The 19,211-nt window shown below is 41.8% G+C and overlaps 1 protein-coding gene across 1 annotated transcript in view; it reads right to left on the reverse strand.

The window, feature by feature from the left end:
- The window catches only part of LOC137630667 (4'-phosphopantetheine phosphatase), a 110,955-nt gene that overhangs the window by 16,305 nt on the left and 75,439 nt on the right, over positions 1-19,211 (reverse strand). Inside the window, exons 14-15 of the mRNA XM_068362281.1 lie at positions 10,076-10,245; positions 2,322-2,480 (exon numbers count right to left, since the gene is read on the reverse strand). Of these exons, the coding sequence (XP_068218382.1) occupies positions 2,322-2,480; positions 10,076-10,245 (329 nt within the window). The remainder of the gene's footprint in view (positions 1-2,321; positions 2,481-10,075; positions 10,246-19,211) is intronic.

Genomic DNA, 19,211 nt, shown 5'->3' on the forward strand with positions numbered 1-19,211 from the left:
CTACCATACACTTTTCCAACTACGCTTAACAAACTAATACCTCTTGAATTACAACACTCATGCACACATCTCCCTTACCCTTATATAGTGGTACAATACATGCACAAACCCAATCTACTGGTACCATTGACAACACAAAACACATATTAAACAATCTCACCAACCATTCAAGTACAGTCACACCCCCTTCCTTCAACATCTCAGCTCTCACGCCGTCCATACCAGACGCTTTTCCTACTCTCGTTTCATCTAGTGCTCTCCTCACTTCATCTATTGTAATCTCTCTCTCATTCTCATCTCCCATCACTGGCACCTCAACACCTGCAACAGCAATCATATCTGCCTCCCTATTATCCTCAACATTCAGTAAACTTTCAAAATATTCTGCCCATCTTTTCCTTGCCTCCTCTCCTTTTAACAACCTCCCATTTCCATCTTTCATTGTCTCTTCAATTCTTGACCCAGCCTTCCTTACTCTCTTCACTTCTTTCCAAAACTTCTTCTTATTCTCTTCATATGAATGACCCAATCCCTGACCCCACCTCAGGTCAGCTGCCCTCTTTGCCTCACTTATCACCATCTCTTGCTCAACACACATATCCACCAGGCTCTCACCACTCTCATTTTCACCTGGTACGCCATACTTCCCAATGACACCTTCTACCTCTCCAGTGCCCACTCTAGCATTTAAATCACCCATGACAACTACATAATTCCTTCTACCCAGTCCTTCTACACACCTAGTTAATTCATTCCAGAACTCATTCCCCTCTTCTTCACTTTTCTCACTACCTGGCCCATACGCACTGACAAACACCCAACATTCCCTACCCAACCTAACCCTTACCCACATTAACCTAGATGATATCTCCTTCCATTCCACTACTTTACCTGTCATCCATTCACTCAGCAATAAAGCCACACCCTCTCTCGCTCTTCCCCTTTCAATCCCAGACACTCTACCAGACATTTCACCAAACATCACTTCACCCTTTCCTTTTATCTTCGTCACACAAGGCCAATACATCCATCCTTCTATTCCTAAACATACTTCCAATTTCACATCTTTTACTCTCTATCGTACTACATCCACGCACATTCAAAGACCCCAAAACTAGAGTGCGGGGAGCAGTCACCTTCCCCCCAGCTCCATCTCTTTGTTGCTGTCTCACAGGATGTAGATACAGGAGAGGGGGTTCCCAGCCCCCTCGTCCCGTCCCTTCTAGTCGCCTCTTACGACACGCAGGGATAACGTTGGCGCTATTCTAATTTTTATATGCCCCCGCGGCCACAGTAAGCAGTAGGACAATATGATCAGCCAACATCATGCAGCTTTTCGTTGACAAGTGGGTGAATCCAGGTACGCATGGACCTTACGTACAAGATTCTTCCTATAAGCACTCTCCGTTACACAAAATATTCCGAAAGTGGGAAAATGTTCAGGAAGGGGGGAAGATCACCTGAACCAGCAGTACGGGTGCTCAGTTGACGAGAGTCACGTGACAATGTTTCTTCCTGCAATGGGATAACTCTTGGCAGTTCAGTACTTCTCCCAATATGAGGCAGGTAAGGGGAGTACTTGAAATTTGCATTCAAATGGTTGCACAGGATGATTGTGACACTTTCACAGGGAAAGACAGGAACTATATAATAAGACAGTAACTAGGCATTATAGCATCTTCCCAAGATACTGAAAGAAAGATAAAGGGTGGTGCTCCTCCCCATCACACACTGCAGCACCTTTCTCTGACAAAAGCACAAAGGTTGACAGCTTTCTCAGGATTCATTATTGTTGTTGCCATAGGGCTACAAACAAAATGGGGGCTCGGTAGCCTCATGGATGGGTGGGGCTTCTGTGCCACCTAGGCGTTATCTACTGTCACCTTGTTGAAGTTTTAACAGCCATATTCAGCTTTGCTGTAAACATACTCCTATTAAAGGAAGAGGGTTTGTATTCATGTGGGAACTAGTTTTTAACAAAAAAATGTTATGCGATGAAAAGTTTTCCGATGGTCAATATCCAAACCTTTTAAAGCTTTCAAACTTGTTTTTAAAAAAAATTATTGATATAGTCTTTTGATAGTTCTGTTGTACATCAATGCTATAGGCAATCAAGAAAAATTAAGCTGTAATGGCTAGAATTAAATAGCATTGTTTCCCAGTTTTATCACAATTATCTGTTTTATTATCATTAGCTAAGCTACAACCCTTGTTGGAAAAGCAGGATGCTGTAAGCCCAAGATCTCCAACAGGGGAAAATAGCCCAGTGAGGAAAGGAAACTTTCAAAAAAAAAAAAAAAACACAATCATATATACATTACCTTTGTGCTAACCATCTATTTTTTATCACAGCTAACTTCAGAGAATCACAGGTAAGCTTGGCACCTAAATTGGTGTGGACTGCTCTTCCCATACCTTCAACTATAACTAAATCACAGCTCCATTTGCATAAGTCTTCTACTAGTGATAGCGGAAGACGGCTGAAGGGAAAAGAAAATCACATTAAATCATGTACTGTACATGCTTGGAAATCCATATCAATGTTTTATCTTGAGAATATTCAATAACTGCAAGTGCTATTATTGAGGCTAACCAATATATGGAGATCATATACAAGAAAATATTCAATACCAGAAGCATCATCATAGTTATTTGTATAGTTTTTCTTAATTGTTACCATTAACCCCTTCACTACGAGGCAGCGGATCCCCCCTCAAGCTATATATGAGATTTGTCACTTACTCTATAATAACCTACATTTCCATATTAATTTGTTTAATGCTGATTACAGAATAAATTTGTAAAAATTTTGCATTATTTTCTATTGTATTTCACTCTAAACAACCAAATATTTTTTCCCATTCTTTGATTAGTGATTATGGAATAATTTTTTCAGAAATTTGTTTTATATAATTTTCTCGAAATAATGGTAAAGCACTGTGATTTTCTGAGAAAAATAACTTATTCCTTAAAGTGACTATGTTATTCCGTAATAATTCCACAATAAATAGCCGTCGAAAGATATAAAACTACTTGTCAGTAATGATGGACTTCACATTATACAGAAAGGTAAGGAAAATATCCATTTGTTTCCTTTGACACAAGATGTATACTATAATGTATAATGGTATGGTATACAATAAACAAAATCCTGCTGAGAGAGAGAGAGAGAGAGAGAGAGAGAGAGAGAGAGAGAGAGAGAGAGAGAGAGAGAGAGAGAGAGACGTAATATAAATTTAGTTTATTAAGGTTAAAGGTGTCTGGTTTCAGTTTCAGTTTCATCAGAATATATGTTCACCAGAATGTCAGCCGGGCAAGCCCAATTCCCCACTGCGGTGCCCAAGTGCAGCAGTGGCCGTCATGCAAATTCTAATTAAACACGTTACCACTATTTATCTAATGTAGAAATACACTAAAATAGACCTAACATAATTATGAATAAGGACTAGTCGCCAGTATTTCGTTTGGTGGTGGGATGAAATGTGAGGATGCGTCAGGAGGGGAGGTTTGAGTAATGCCTCACGTACGGAATGTCGCCATTGGCTAGAGAGAGGGGTGTGATTTTACATTGTAACATAAAAAAAGACTAAAATAGCTCTTACACAAACAGGAATAAAGGCTGGAATCCCAAAGACTTTATTATTGGCTGAAGAAAGGAAGGGGGCTAATATCAGGGAGGGGAGAAGATTTTTCTGAGAAAGTTTTTGCGTGAACTGTGTGATATAAGACTATGTGCTATACTCATTTCTACAATTGCATATGTTTTATATTTGTAAATGACGTATCTGGGACATCATCGTGTGTAACACAGGGCATATTTTCACGTCAAGCGACGTCATCGTAGCAAAGGGGTCAAGTATCCTAGAAGTGTTTATATCTTCCTTTACTTGATGTATCTGTCTCTGGTCATAGACTATCAGCATTAATCACTGTTCACCATTCATTATAGAAATACTGTAGAAGAATTTAACATTGTACCGATAATGGATAAATAATAATATTGTACAAACAAAATAATTTGTTTTCTCTCCCTTATACAAAAATTCATAAGATAAGCTGAAATAGCATTCAAAATGAATCCTTACAATGATTTAATAACAATTTGCCTGTGTAATGGATACTACTACACCCAATAACGGCAAAATAGAATTTCATGGTTGTAGCTGTTTTTTAGCTTTTGTTACAGTGATATAAGCATATGAAACCGGAAATAAAATGCAACACAACAAACTTCACACATTTTATAATAAAAGAAAAAATTATCCCAAGATAAATTTTAAAACTAATTTGTATTTTTCCTAACTATAAAAATCTGAGTCCATTAAAATAGGGAATGTCGTAAGTGGAGCTGGAATGGACGTTGAAATTATGAATGCTGTAATTAAAGACAGTGGAAGAGACTTAAATTTTGACTGAGGTAAGAAATTCAACTTTAAAGTTGAAGGACAAATCAATTTTAAACTTTATTTAATCCTAAGTGTACACAAACCTTTCATCCTTTGAAATTGGTAGGAGGAAGTCCCCATAGAACTAAACTGGTGGTTTCTTTTCCTTTCTTGGAATAGGAATATTTCTCCTTAGCCCTACAAGGGAGTGAGGAAGATGACTAAGTAACCTCCTATAGTCCATCATAGGGATAAGTAGGCTGAGAGGGTCTGGTTTGTACTTGGTTATGTATCTGGTAATAAGTCAATGCAGGAATCTTTCTCTCCCGGAGGAGAGATGCAATCTGGAATTGAATATTTATTCTATGATCACCAATTGGTTTAGTATTTATCCACCATTTTCTCCATTGTTATGGGAGAATGGGGAGAAACTACTTACAGATCAAGTTTAATAAGATGGTGCTGTTGCTCAGAGGTGTAGCTTACCAGCATATGACGGTACAACAGTTTCATACCCAAGTGAGGGGAAGGAAAAAAGAAGCAGAAGGCCCAGTCATTCTACCTTTCATCCAGAATTACACTAACAGGTTACTATAGAAAAGATGTATTTTGAGTATACTCCCTTACATAGAAGGTTGTGAAGGTTATTTGGTACTTCCAAACTCCTGCATTCAGTGTGAGCTCTTGTCCAAGGTGGAATGCTCTTTTGATATGATAGTCTCACAAAGCCAGAGAGATCATGTCAGGACTGAGATGTTGAATATAGCACTGTAGAGTCCTCACAAACCACAAATGCATCTTCTTTCTATCACTATCCAACTCTTCATGTAGAGAGGGGATAGAGTAGGTTTCGAACATGAGGATGTTTATAGAGAGCTCTGGGTTTAGGCCACAAATGTTTAGCAGAAGCAGACTTCCTTCCAACTGTCAATGTGCGTTATTACATAAAGAGGCTTTGTGCAACTTACCTACTCTCTTTGCAAATGCAAAGGCTGGCAAAAACACAGTCCTGAGAGTCTGATATCTGTCTGACATCCATCTCAAAGCTCATAATAATGGTTACACTTGAAAGGGACCAGTTGCCTTGTATTAAGATTTGTTTCAAAACTATCAATGTACTTTATCCATACTAAAAATCTGTCCTTCAGACCAATATTTTTTTTTCTTTTAAAGAAAATGTGATTATTTGTTTTTTATATTCTCATTTTAAGAAATATAAATTTCTGTGAAAATTGTAACATGGTAACTTTGATATACATTAATTTTTTTGTCATGAAGGCAATCTAAAAATTTTATGCATTTATGATTTTTTTTTTTCAAAATTTAAAAAAAATACAGTATTTCATAAAATAAATTCACTGGCTGATAAAAATCTATCTTGACAAAAAAATGTCTACTTCTAATAATATATGTACTTTAAGAATAGGATGAAAAATGAGAGATTGGTTCAATTATTATATATGAGGATACATATATTTTTGAGTTATAAGCATCTAAAGATTTTAAATGTAATTTTAACCTTTATCTTCAAAAAATAAAGTTAAATCATGGTATTCGGTTCCCTCCACACACCCTTTAGTGATGAATCAGTGGATACTCCAACCAGTATGCATGATGCATCTGAGTTATATTCTCTATCTCTTTTCACGCTAAATGAAGAAGTGTTCTTTAACTTGGTGTGTTTATTGCTTTTGACATGTTTATTAGAATTATAGAAAAAGTTTAAAAACATGCAGAATGACTATGATTACAAGGGTAAACAAAGGGACATGATTACTTTAAGTATCTATGTAGCAACTGAAGTCATCAAAACTCACTCAAGCAAGCTGTCATAATTTTGTAAAAAATTGGTAACTCTCTTTTAGATATATAACCGTCAGACATATAGGGAAACATTTTCAATTATCATAGGTATATCAAAATGGTCATACAAATGATACTTCTGTCAGACTTTCAAATGCAGATGCGTTTCATTTCGGATGGCATCACAATGAAAAAGAGAGCTTTAGGGTATATCCACTATTTATCAAGATAATTGAATTAAAGTTCTTGGGGGTATTGTGCAATATGTTTTCTTCCACATACAACAAGTAATTCTCTTTTCTATGTCTGATAAAATATTCATGAAAACTCAACAGCTAGTTCCCTCTAAGAGACTTGAGAATGCAGGTCACATCCAACTTTGGAGGCCTGAGAGCCTGGAGTGGACAAGACTGCTCAAAACTCTTCACAAGCATAAACTGACCCCACAAAGAGGAGAGATCTATGTCCTTTAGTCAGAAGACAGTGCTCAAGGGCGATAGCCTTTCAGAGTCACCGCTGAGAGGCACTTCTCTCCACAAAGAAGTCTGTGATATGTACTAGAGATGAATCAACATCAGAAGTACACTTTCTACAACACTAATTACAAAAGCTCGCTGACTTTCCTTGATAGACAGCTGCAGAGGACCTTTGTATGTACTTAAGACATCTTTTACAGGTCATTTGTGAAAAGCCTTTTGCTTGGAGGCACAGGATAATCTTCGACGGTGAAATGCAAGAAACTTCAAGGATTTGTGGTACTTCTGAGGATGAGGCTGACATAGAAGTGTGTTCAACGTGGGTAGTTCCCTTGGGATCTCTGCTAAAAGTGCTAACAAATCCTACACAACTTAATTAGTGAACATCTGGGAGACACATAGGTCATCCTGAGTCCCTGTATGATCGACCCTCGATTGATCAGCTGGTGAATAAAGTTGAACAGGAATATGTGTAGGCATCCAGGTGATCACATGGGTGCTGGAAAGTGTCCTCTAACACTGCTCATGTTGTTTGGAATGGGCCAGAGAACCAGAGGTTTCCTGTTAAGTTGTGTAATGAGCAGGCAGATTCCTGGTGAGCCCCACCAGGTAAGAAGCTTTTTTAATATGAAAAGAACTAAGAACCACTCCAATCCTACAACCTATCCCTGGCAACTGAGCATGTCTACTAGTAAATTTTTTCTTGTCCAGAATATATCTGGCTGACATATCTATGGGGTGATATGCTGCCCAGATGTGCATCTCCTTTGTCAACTTGCAAAGGAGAAAAACCAAGCAACCTTGCTCGTGTACGTATTCTACTATGGTGGTGATTTGCTCATCAATACTACTGAGTGCTTCATCAAACATTCTTAGAATTCTTGCAGTGCTAAAATTGCTACGTCTTTCCAAAACATTGATCAGCAGATGCTTTTCTTAGGATGATCATGCACCAGACGCGCCCAGGTTGTCCAGTAGGAGTTGCAGGTGATCCTGATCGGGGTCTGGAGAAGGTCATACCATCCCTCTACTCTACCAATCCCACAGAAAAGACAAAACACGAAAGTTTGGCCACAAATACCCTCCAAGAGCCAGGGCCAATGAAAGTTAGTGCACAGTGAAGCAGCTCTCCATGTATCTACTACCACCTGAAAGTGACTCTGGCAAGAGTAACACTGACTCCAGCACCTATGCGTTTCATAGACAAAATGACACCTCTGAAACTAGCAGTTTTGTGAATCCTGCTTTGGCTTAAAAAAAAAACTAGTTGGCCCTCTAGTTTTCTGACTGGTGTGCCAAAAAAGTCAGTTTTCCCAAGAGACAACCTATGCCTACTGTACTTCTAAGTTGGGAGTTGATAACCCTGTCGGCTTTGTAGTTCCTATTAGAAGTGTTCCTGTCTCGCAATCTGTTGGACGAAAGTTTTAGCCACAGCTCAAGCTCATTAGATTCTAGTAGTGTCTGTAACCTCACGTCCTTGAGAGCTAAGAATGGGGGGGTTTAGGGGAGCCTATAGGTCTACTTACCAAGTCATCAGTAACCACTGCCTGGCCCTTCTTGGTCATAACTTGATGGAGGGGGGCTTGGGGACTGATCATATGTATATATGGCCAGTCTCTAGAGCAATGTCCTGTCCCATACCTCAGCCACTCATGATCGACCTTTAAACATCCAAGCATCTATTTCCCACTGGGGGGTAAAAAACTCCTGCCTACAAGCTCCCTAAAGAAAGACATGGAGGACCTAACTGCAAGACCTAAGGAAGCCCAAGCCTTCCTTGGGTCAAACTCCTAGGCAGTTGTTTGCATGGGAATCTGAGAACTTCCAGTGCATGTTGGAGTGCAGTAATCACTAGAACCCCACACGCTACAAAACCCTGAAAACACACTTATAGAGTAGATTTTTCCAGACTCCCGATGCATAATCCACGGGGACACACTGAAGCTTCAGTATCCTGCAGTGTCGATGGAGAGAGAAAACTGCTCTCTGGCTTCTTTAGGCATCATCTGGGGCACTCCCAAGAATGATGAGGAAAAGTCCTTACCCTTCCATTTCTTCCTCAAAAAGGAAAGATCTGGCAGTGAAAAGGAGACCATATTCTACACTCAGATCACGGGGATGAATGCAATCATGACCCTTATAAGAAACAGTGTGTGAAGCTACTTCTGGTTTTGCCATAAAAACTATTATAATGTCTACCCTTTCCTCCATATTTATGAATAGCCTGCTTCACTTCCATCATAATGAGAGCAAAGCCAACAATTAACCATTCAAACTACAAAAGAGAAAAAGATCAAGTCTTTGGATAAGACACAACAATACGTCTGCAATCGTTGTATCCAAAGATAAAAATGAAAATTCTTATGCAGAAATGTGGGCAGGGCTACTTGCCTATGCTCACCTCATGTTGTTAACTACAATGTTAATTTCAAAGGCTGTTCCCTAGCTCCACTGAATACAGTTCCTATTTTAAAGGACAAAAAGTTTGTATATGCGTAAGAACAAATAAGATTTGCTTTAAAGTTTGTTTGTTCAGCTGATTTAGCCATATGGCCATGTTCAGCTGATTTAGCCATATGGCCAAGCACTGAGGGTAACCTTTCAGCTGCACTAAGAAATCATAGTTGAAAAAGGTTGGACAGCAAGATGGAAGGAAGGAAAATGGAAGAAAGGTAAAATAGAAGCCTAAAGTGAACAGTGTAATATGCACTGATGGCCCTACCCCTTCACAAGATCTTGCTACTGTATTATGATTTGTTAATAATTTTGAAATAAAATTATAATACATTATTTACTGGGTACAATGATTAGACTGTTTGTTACATCTCAGGCTATGTATCCTAAAGTCTAAGTTGGCCTGAAAACATAACTTGATATTTTTATTTATGACTTTATGAATCCTATTTGATAAGTTTTATTATGAAATGTGTTTAAAGATGTGTTACATAACTCCTTTAATGTATTTATAGCTTTGTATTATCAATTATTTGATCTGGTAAAATACAGTACTGTAGTAGCCTATGCACCTTTGGACAAAAATTTCAAGGATTTAGGATATTTGAGCCATATAGTCAAGGTCTATTTCTGGAAGATCATTTAGCAGTGAGGTGCAAGTGGGTGGGGTGATCCCACAATTGCCCAATGAAGTAAAAGTTTAAATAGAATGAACATCAAAATAAATCCTACAGTAATGGCCTGTGTGCTCACACCACTACCTCCCTACAAGAGTCTTGACATTTGATAATTTTAGTTGGCAGCTTATTTAGTAGCCAATGCTCGAAGCTTTAAACAAATCTAAACAGATTCTATTCATACTCGCGCTATATTTTTTTATATCTAAATATAATTCTGATGTCCAATTCAAATATAAATACAAAAGTAAGTTAAAGGTAAGCTACAAACCAGTCTTACCTTAGATCAAGACAAGGTGAAGCTTGCCCAGATTCTCTGATGCACAGTGTACCAGCCTGTAAGTGTTTTTTCATAATAGGGCATATGGCTGTAACTTGCTTTAAAAGTACATTAAGCTCTTCTGCCGTTACATCATTAAGTGCAGGTTTGCTATTGGCACAAAGGACAACCTGTAGACAAAGCAAAATACTCATGATGACCTTTAACAATAGACACGTTTGACTAACTTTACACATTATCATAATCAAAGGTTAATGGAAATAGATATTTTAATGTTGATTCATACTTGCCTTTAAACGGTACAAACATTTCATAACAAAACAATCCTTTCCTGCTAAACATCACAAATTTGTAGGTACTTTGTATTTTTACCAACATACAAACCTGGAGCTATTTATAGGGGTACACTTTCAGCAAGGCTGAAAGATGAGCCACGATAATTTTAGCTAGGGAAAACCACCCCAACCACTAGTTAGCGGGTAGCTCGCTTACACCCCTGGGCTGAGCAACCACTGTGCATTCTGACAGGACTTCTTGGGGAACAGGGATAGCAGGCCAATTTGTACAAATAGGTCCAGGTTTGTATGTTAGGAAAAATATAAATTACTTACAAATTTGTCATTTGTTCCTGCACAAATACAAACCGTTTGTTATTTATAGGGGTGACTCATTTTTAGAATGGAAAGTCCTTACCAATTGGCCTTGGTATTTGACCCATGGTTCTCTCTACTTTGATATGTGATCGAAGTGGTAGGAACCCTGCCCTCGCTAAAATATTGTGCTATGCACTATTAGTGGCCTGCAGAAGCTGTGTCTTTGTGATACTAGCAATGAGGCTCGTCTTTAACATAGGAACTCAAGGCATAAAGATACGAGGGTCCTCAGACTTTACCCTAAGCCCTCCATCGAAGAGGTATTGGGGACACAACAAGTATTATTTCTATACTTAGGATAAACAAGGGAAGTGAATCATACCTGCAGAAAGGTGAGGTCAGCTGTGCTGGGTACCGTGGTGATTAATTCCCCGGGGGGGAGGGGGGGGGGGGAAGAAGGTGAAAGGAAGAAATGAGCCAGTCATTCTTACTCATTCACCCCAGACTATCCCAGAGAACTTCAGCCCTCAACCCTCTGCTACTTGTCCCACAAGGAGCTTGAGGTGTTTAGACCACTTGCGCAGCCACCACAGGACCAATGGAACATGTATCCATGTTCCTGTGGATTACGTCTTGCAGGTAGTGGGTGGTGAAGGTCGTCTGATGCTTCCATATGCCTGCTTGCAGTACCTGTGCCACAGAGTAGTTTTTCATGAACGGCAGGGACGTTGCAATGCCCCTGGCGTCATGAGCTCTGGGTTATATGGAAGAAGGGTCTGGATTGAGTGCAAACTCAATAACCTTCCGGATCCAGGAGGAAATGATATTCCTTGTGACCCTCCTCTTGACCTTCCCCGTACTGACAACGATGCAAGCTGCTGCCGTTGTTTTAAGGTAACACCTAAGACTCTGGATCTTCGGTTGCATCGAGGGGAGAGATACCCCTTCCATGACACCAACCCCCAGAAGACAGACCACTTTGCTTGATGGACTGATGCTGTGGAGCATTTAAGGTGTCCAGTCATTCTTTTTTGCAATTCGTTGCAAAAAGCCTCTCAGTGAGAGGAGGTGCTAGACAGTCTCCAGGCGTGAAGACGAAGCAAAGCTACGGCCTTGTGGTAGATGTTGGCGTGTGGTTGTTTGAGGAGGTCATGATGTGGATGGAGCTCCCTCGGAAACTACGTTGAGGAGTTGCAGAAGGTCCAGGAACCTTTCTGCTTGATGTCATAGTGGAGTTATTAGTCATTAGCTAGTTCTTGCTTACTCTGACCTGGTTGACTACTTTTCTCATCGGACAAAACAGGGTAAAACGCGTACACGCCCATGTTCACCCAAAATGGGAGGAAATGGGGATCCAGGACTGGGGAACAGTACTTCAGGAGCATTGCGAACAGGTCCACAGTCGGGGATCCTGACAGAGTTAGGACTTTGTTGGCTACTAGATGATTCAAAGACTATTCGGTGCCCACTATCTGAGTCACTCTGCTCAGGTTGTCTGGTACCACATTCCGCTTCCCTGGAAGGAAACATGCAGATAGGGTCACCAAGTTGTCTTCTGCCCATCTGAGTATCTCTACTGCTAGATGGCACAGCGACTGCGAAAAGGTATCGCCTTGCTTGTTTAGATAAGCTACTACTGTGGTATTGTCACTCATCAATACCACAGAGTGCCCTGCCATGAACTGGTGGAACTGTTGGAGGGCAAGGAAGGCTGCTCTCATCTCTTAAGGCTGCCCTCATCTCTTAAGGCTGCCCTCATCTCATAAGAGATTTATGTGCTGATACCTTTCTGATTCGGACCATTGGACAGAGATGGTGTGGTACAGCATGTGGGCCCCCACTCTTCTTTTGATGCATCTGAAAAGAGCATCAATTCCAGGTGAGGAATGAGAAGATCAACCCCTTTGCGGAGGTTTTGGTCTGATAGCCACCATCTGAGGTCCGTCCATTCCTCCTGTCCTATGTAGTCTATGCATTTCCGGGAATTGGTGGACTGACTCCACTGGGATTTTAGATGCCACTGGAGAGATCTCATCCTGAGGTGTCTGTTGGGAACTAGACAGGCAAGGGAACATAGGTGGCCAAGTAGACGCAACCAGCTTTGTGCTGGGAGCTCTTCTCGTCAGAGGAAGGGCTGTGCTACCTCCCTCCCTCAGCCTCTGAATCATTTCGTCTGATGGAAATGCTTTGTGCTTTTTGGTGTCTAATAGCATGCTCAGGTATACCAGTTTCTGAGAGGGGAGCAGATGAGACTTCTTGAGGTTTACCATGATCCACAGATCTTGGCAAAACCTAAGAAGTTCGTCTCGGTAGCGAAGAAGGGTCGCTGCCGAGTCTGCCAGAATCAGCCAGTCATCCAGACACCTCAGGAGATGGATGCCGATTTTGTGAGCCCAAGATAACATATGGGCAAACACTCTTGTGAACATCTGAAGTGCTGTGGAAAGACCAAAACACAGCACCTTGAACTGGTAAAGCTTCTAGTTTAGCATGACGCCTAGATACTTACCGAAGTCGGATGGTTTGGAATCTTAGCATGACTCCTAGATACTTACCGAAGTCGGATGGTTTGGAATCTTAGTATGACTCCTAGATACTTACCGAAGTCGGATGGTTTGGAATCTGGAAGTATGCATCTTTGAGATCCAGTGTGCACATGAAGTCCTGAATGGGGTTTGCTTGACAAACCTGTTCAGGGTTGAGTGATCGATGACTGGTCTCCAGCCTCCAAACGTCTTTCTCGCAAGAAAGAGTCAACTGCAGAAGCCTGGGGACCTGTTGAAGACCTAATGAAGAACACCCTTCTCCAACATTGTCTGGACTTCTGCACAAAGGGCTAACTCCTTTGCAGATCCCTTCACATAGGAATTCGTTGGGACTGGATCCCGAATCAGTGGAGGGAGAGATAGAGTGAATGGGACGCGATACCCTGTAAAAATCACGTTGATCATCCAAAACTTGGCTCCGTGGTGCAGCCACCTTTGCCAGCGGTTTTCCAGGCAACCCCCCCCCCCCCCCAACCAGAAGGACATATGGGAGGATTGCCCGTCCTAGTGGAACCAGCCTCGGTCAGATCCCCTCTTTCCCTTCCCTCCTCGAAAGGACTGTTTAGACACCTTTGAACCCTGCTGTTTCGGGTCCCTATCCCTCTTTGTTGGTGGTTTGGAGGCTGGTCTCCTTTGTGGCTGAGGAGGGTAAGGTGTCGATGTTAAGGCTTTTGGATGAGAGTGTTATGGCTTAACATACTCCACTTCAGGATGGTGTTAGGGTACAGGTTCACCTGATGGGAGAGGAACTCTATTGCCCTGGTACCGGACAAAAGGAATGTCTCCATAGACTTCGTCGTGGAGTCCCGAGACCAGTTCTGAGACCAGACTAGTTGTCCCACAGAACCCAACCAGAAATCAAGCCACGAAGTTGCCTGTATGGCATACTTAGCAACTTTTTTCCTGATTGAGTATCTATACGGCTGAGAATGAGACTGGAATCCCGTTAGTTTCTCAAAGGGTGTGCCCTTTGACAGTTCCTCTATGGAGTGATCTAGAGACCACGGCAAAGCTGCACTGGACTTCAGGGGTCTATGAATACCCAAGAACTGGTCGAGGACCATGTCCTTTCCTTCAAGAGGGAACAAATGCATGCTAACACCTGCTAAAAGGCGTGCTCAGTCTCCTTTTGGTCAGCCTCCGAAAGCTTAGGGCTAGCGACACCTGGCAAGACATTGTCCTCGAGAGTTTTGCCTCTCCACTTCTGAGATCTCACCCCTAGGAGCCAAGAGTGGGTCACAGTCGCCATCGGAATAAGCTGAAGACAAGGCAACTCCTGTCGACGTACTGGAGACCTCCTTCTGCCTCTCAGCCGAAGTGGGGGAGCTCTAGCCGAGGACTTGGGGATCATAAACAAATCCTTCAGTTCTCTGTGCTGGGGCAAAAGTTCCTCCATCAGAGTTGGCTTTGCCACCTCCTCTGTCCTACAAGGGAGATGGGATTCCGCAGGAGAAGGAATCACGTCAGAGTGAACAATTGGGCGAGCCGCCCTTGTTACCACCTCGAATGGAGTGAGGCGGAACGAGTCTGTAAAAGAAATTATCCCGTCTTCCTTGGGAGGAGATGGTCTAATCCTCTTCCTCTAAGGTATGGCCCGTGGGAGCTTGAACTGTAGCAGACTTCCCTGGAGTTCTGGAGCGTTCTCTTTCCGGGTCCTCTTACAAGGAGAGAGGGATTTTTCTCTACATGGAGGCTTTGCTTGCGCAGTCTTCTGAGGTCCTCCTGGGATCAGGAGGAGGAAAGGCACCTGGAATGAGAGTAGGCAGAATCAGCACTGGCCTTCCCTTCGGGGGAGAATCTGAGCATTGGTGCATGAGCGACAACTGTCTCTGGGCAGGTGGAGGCCCACGAAGCTGGGGAGACTGGTGAGAGACCCACCTAACAGGGAGTTTGACCTGGCCAGGGAAACCTTCCGCAGCCAAAACACAAAAGGAATCTCGTCCAGAGACAAAGAGACCGAGTGTTGGCAATGAGACAGATTTCGTGGAGGTGGAAAACCGCGAGACGCTGCTCTGTCACGCGACTCTGGTCTACCGCATGATGCAGCAGAAGACCGAACAAGAGCAGAGATATGAAACCCTGGGGGAGGGCAACCAAGGAGCGTGAAAGCTTCTGGTCACGCGGCCCTAGGAGATCATCTTGACTAAAAACATCACCAAAACTCTAAAAATGGTGAGATCTATCAAGAATAGTATCATGTTAAACCGAAAGGGTTCACGCAATGAGGACCTAAAGGCCTCCCAGGAATACGAGAGTTCGAAGCAGGGTTGCCAGGTTGGCCTTTTTCTGGCTAAAAACTTCAAATTTGCCCTTTTTTAAATTATTTAACCTTTAACAATATCATAAAAAAGGCTGGCTATACTTTTACTAATGGATTGGCCTTTTAAAGCTGCAGTTGATTAGAAGTTGGTCTTTTCTCACTTAGAAATCCTGGCAACACTGGTCCGAAGGCTCAGCGTAACCGACGCAACGAGAGCCCAAATACTTAGCGTAACAAACGCGACGGGAGCCTGAAGGCTCAGCGTAGTGCCAGTCACGAGAGCTCGAAGGCTCAGCGTGACGAGAGTCCGAAAACTCAATCTTATGAGAGCTGACAGGCTCAGCGTATACGCGAGTCACGAGAGCCCAAAGGCTCACCGTAACTGCGGATGCAAGGGTCCAAAAACTCAACGCAACGGGAGTCAAAAGACTCCCAGTTATGAGAGCCCGATGGCTTAGCATAACAAACGGCACGAGCCCATAGGTTCAGCGTAACGCAGCTTGCGAGAAACGGGAGGGATCAAGGCCACAGGAGACCGAAGACTCCCTGTCTACGAGCCCGAAGGCTCAGCGTAACCAGGGTTGCAAGATCACAAGGGATCAACACAACAGGAGACCGAAGACTACCTGTCACGAGAACCAGAAGGCTCGGGGTGACATGTGGCACGAGAGCCCGAAGGCTCAGCGTAACAAAGGTTGCAAGAACCCAATGGATCAACGCAAAGGGAGACCAAAGACACGAGAGCCCGAAGGCTCAGCGTGATGGGTGGCACGAGAGCCCGAATGCTCAATGTAACCGGTGTTGCAAGAAGCCGAGGGTTTCATGCAACAGGAACCTGAAGGATCCATGCCGCGAGAACCTGAAGGATCCATGCCGCGAGAACCTGAAGGTTCTTCTCGACAAGAACCCAAAGGTCCTGCAGTGGGCTTAGCATGACGAGGACCCGAAGATCCTGTGTTGCGAGATACCGAAGGTTCTACGCAACGGGAGCACTAGATTTGTGGTCCCGCAAACCTACAGCGTGATCGTCACGAGACCCCAAAGGGACATCGCAAAGAAGCGTCTCCTGACGGCTCGAGGAACATGGCCTGGATAGGGAGGGGTCAAAAACTCATGGCCATTCAGCACTATATGATACAAATTAATCAACTGTATCCGCACACTCAAACGAACTGCTATCATTTCAACCTATAAAACCGGTCACACTACTTTCGTATAATATCTATATGTGAAATAGGAAGGAATTAAAGATTAATCAAATAAATTAATTAAAGCTTGTGATAAAACCCAATATTGTGTATAAATTCTTCTAGTTCAAGGTATTACAACTTTCCCTCAGTATATCTAATAAGGGTTTGACCTGGATTGAATGTGTCCTCTGAAGATTAAAAACCGGACATTTGACTAAAATTTACTTAAATATCAACTGTCACTTGACAGGTACTACAATTAGGGCTTGTCTCCCTTACCCAATCTTCACTAAATACCTGTGGGTTGCATGTGTACGACCAATACACAGCCTGGTTAAAATGATGTTATGCCTCCTCCTTGTACAATTGCAAGATGAACATTTATCCATTGAAGGGTGAATGTTTCAATTTTACATTGGTGGTCAGTTCAGACGAACAAGTCTGCCAATTATTCTTACTGTGAAAATGTATAGTACTTTTAAGGTCTTTGTAAGGAATACTTATGGCGGATGGGATAAGTAGCCCTGAAGCTACTAATTTATTCCCATTCCACCCCAATGTGGACAGAGACCCAACAGAAAGTGAACACTGATGTTCTTCCTACACTGTAGAAGGACTACCCAGTCCTGCAACTCTTGTACTAAATGATGGGATGGTACAATTTGTTTAAGAGTAAAACACTGATGCAATCCATAAAATTTGTATAAAAACTATTTTGATCACCATTTTTAAAAAATGTTGGACTGCGGGAATTACTGCATATGGCTCAGAAGTAAATACTGAATGAGAGGATAGAAGTTTCCTCCTTATAACAACATCCCTCACCACATCAGCACTCTCAACTCCCGCAGCCGATATGGAACCATTTGTAAAAACATGTTTCCCATGATGTTGAACCATATGATTTAAGAATTCCCTTTTCATTACCTCACTGGGTTAGATATTATTCCCTTCTGCCATAACCATTCAACAGATGGATTACACCAATGTGGGAGGCTTGGGATACACTACCTCTGCTACCTGTGCTGTTAATAAACCCATTTCTCTAGCATCATTTTTCAGCTGAACTTCCAAAGGCTTGGAGACTATAGATCTGTTAGGGTCGCATCTAAAAGATGGCCTAACATACTTACTGTTTGGATTGTTTTTCACAGTGAGGGACTTAGCTAAAAACCTCAAACTTAAGCTTAACTCAACTAATCTCTACAGATAAAAAGGGAAGGCATGCTAAAATCCCCATATAGACTATCAATGGAAATGTTCTGTATGCACAAGTACACATGCAGAGCCCCAGATTGTGAACAAATTCAAGTTTTCCTAGCAAACTCTTATCATCTGACTCATAAACTTGACATGCATAGTCTAACTTGCCCTGACACAAAGATGTACAAATTCTAAACAAAGTTGTTCTATCAGCACTCCAGTCAAAATGTGATACGACTTTCAGGATGTTCAGCGACGTCTTGACCCTGATGGATAGGTCATTTATATGGAGACAGAGGTCATTCTCCTGTCAAAAATTACCCCAAGAAACTTGGCATTGCCCTCATATGGCAAAATACAATCATTTAAGAAAGGGTGGGGATCTCTTCTCTTTTACTTGTGCGAGTAAAATTAATGGCTTTGGTCTAATAAGAGAATATTTAACAACTAGTATTAGCCCATACAAAAACAGCATTGATAGCAATTTGAAGCTTGTAGTGCAGATGACCCACTCCAATAAATTGCAAAATCATCAACAAATAGTGATCCTTGTAGGTAGGTGACTCATGAGACTATTGATAACAGCAACAAATAAGATCCCACTGAGGACACTGCCTTGGGGGGACACCACCTTTTTGCAATTAGGGAGATTTGAAATTTCCCTTGATAACATCAGCAGCGTGTCTAACATACTTTGGTTCTTCCTCAAGCCGAACTTCCAGTTTGATAAAAGTTTTTTTTTAATTCTAGATACAACAAAAGTCTACTGTTGACCATTCTCTCAAATAGTTTGCATATGCAAGTAGTCAAGGCTATAGCCCTATAACTAGATGGCAGTTCCGAGTCTCTACCAGACTTTTGGCTGGGAATTATAATTAAAGTATGCCAGGAATCAGGAGATGTCTGGGAAGCCCATAAATCATTAAAGGTTTTTAATTAAAATTCCTTAGTATCCGGTGGGAGATGTGAAATCAATTCACATTGGATGCCATCCTCACCTGGGGCAGTCAAAGAAGAGCTAGAGATAGCATTTTGTATCTCCTCCATACAAAAAGGTAAATTAAAAGTTTCAGTATTGAAAGAAGTAGGAGGAGCAACAGATGCTGAAGCTCTAATTTGTTGAAATGCTGGGGAATAATTATCAGTACATGATACATGAGTGATGAGCTTAGTAAGTAGCTCTGCTACATCTCTAGGGTCAGATATATATATATCTATTATTTTCTCTTAATATTGGAAAAGGCCTAGGGACAAAGTTGCCTTGAAGTTTTCTAATATTATCCTTATTTCCTTTTTGGTGGACACAGAGAAGGAAGAATGTGGACATAATTTAACATTATTGGC

Source organism: Palaemon carinicauda, chromosome 38 (assembly GCF_036898095.1).
Source record: "Palaemon carinicauda isolate YSFRI2023 chromosome 38, ASM3689809v2, whole genome shotgun sequence".
Classification (NCBI taxonomy): Eukaryota; Metazoa; Arthropoda; class Malacostraca; order Decapoda; family Palaemonidae; genus Palaemon; species Palaemon carinicauda.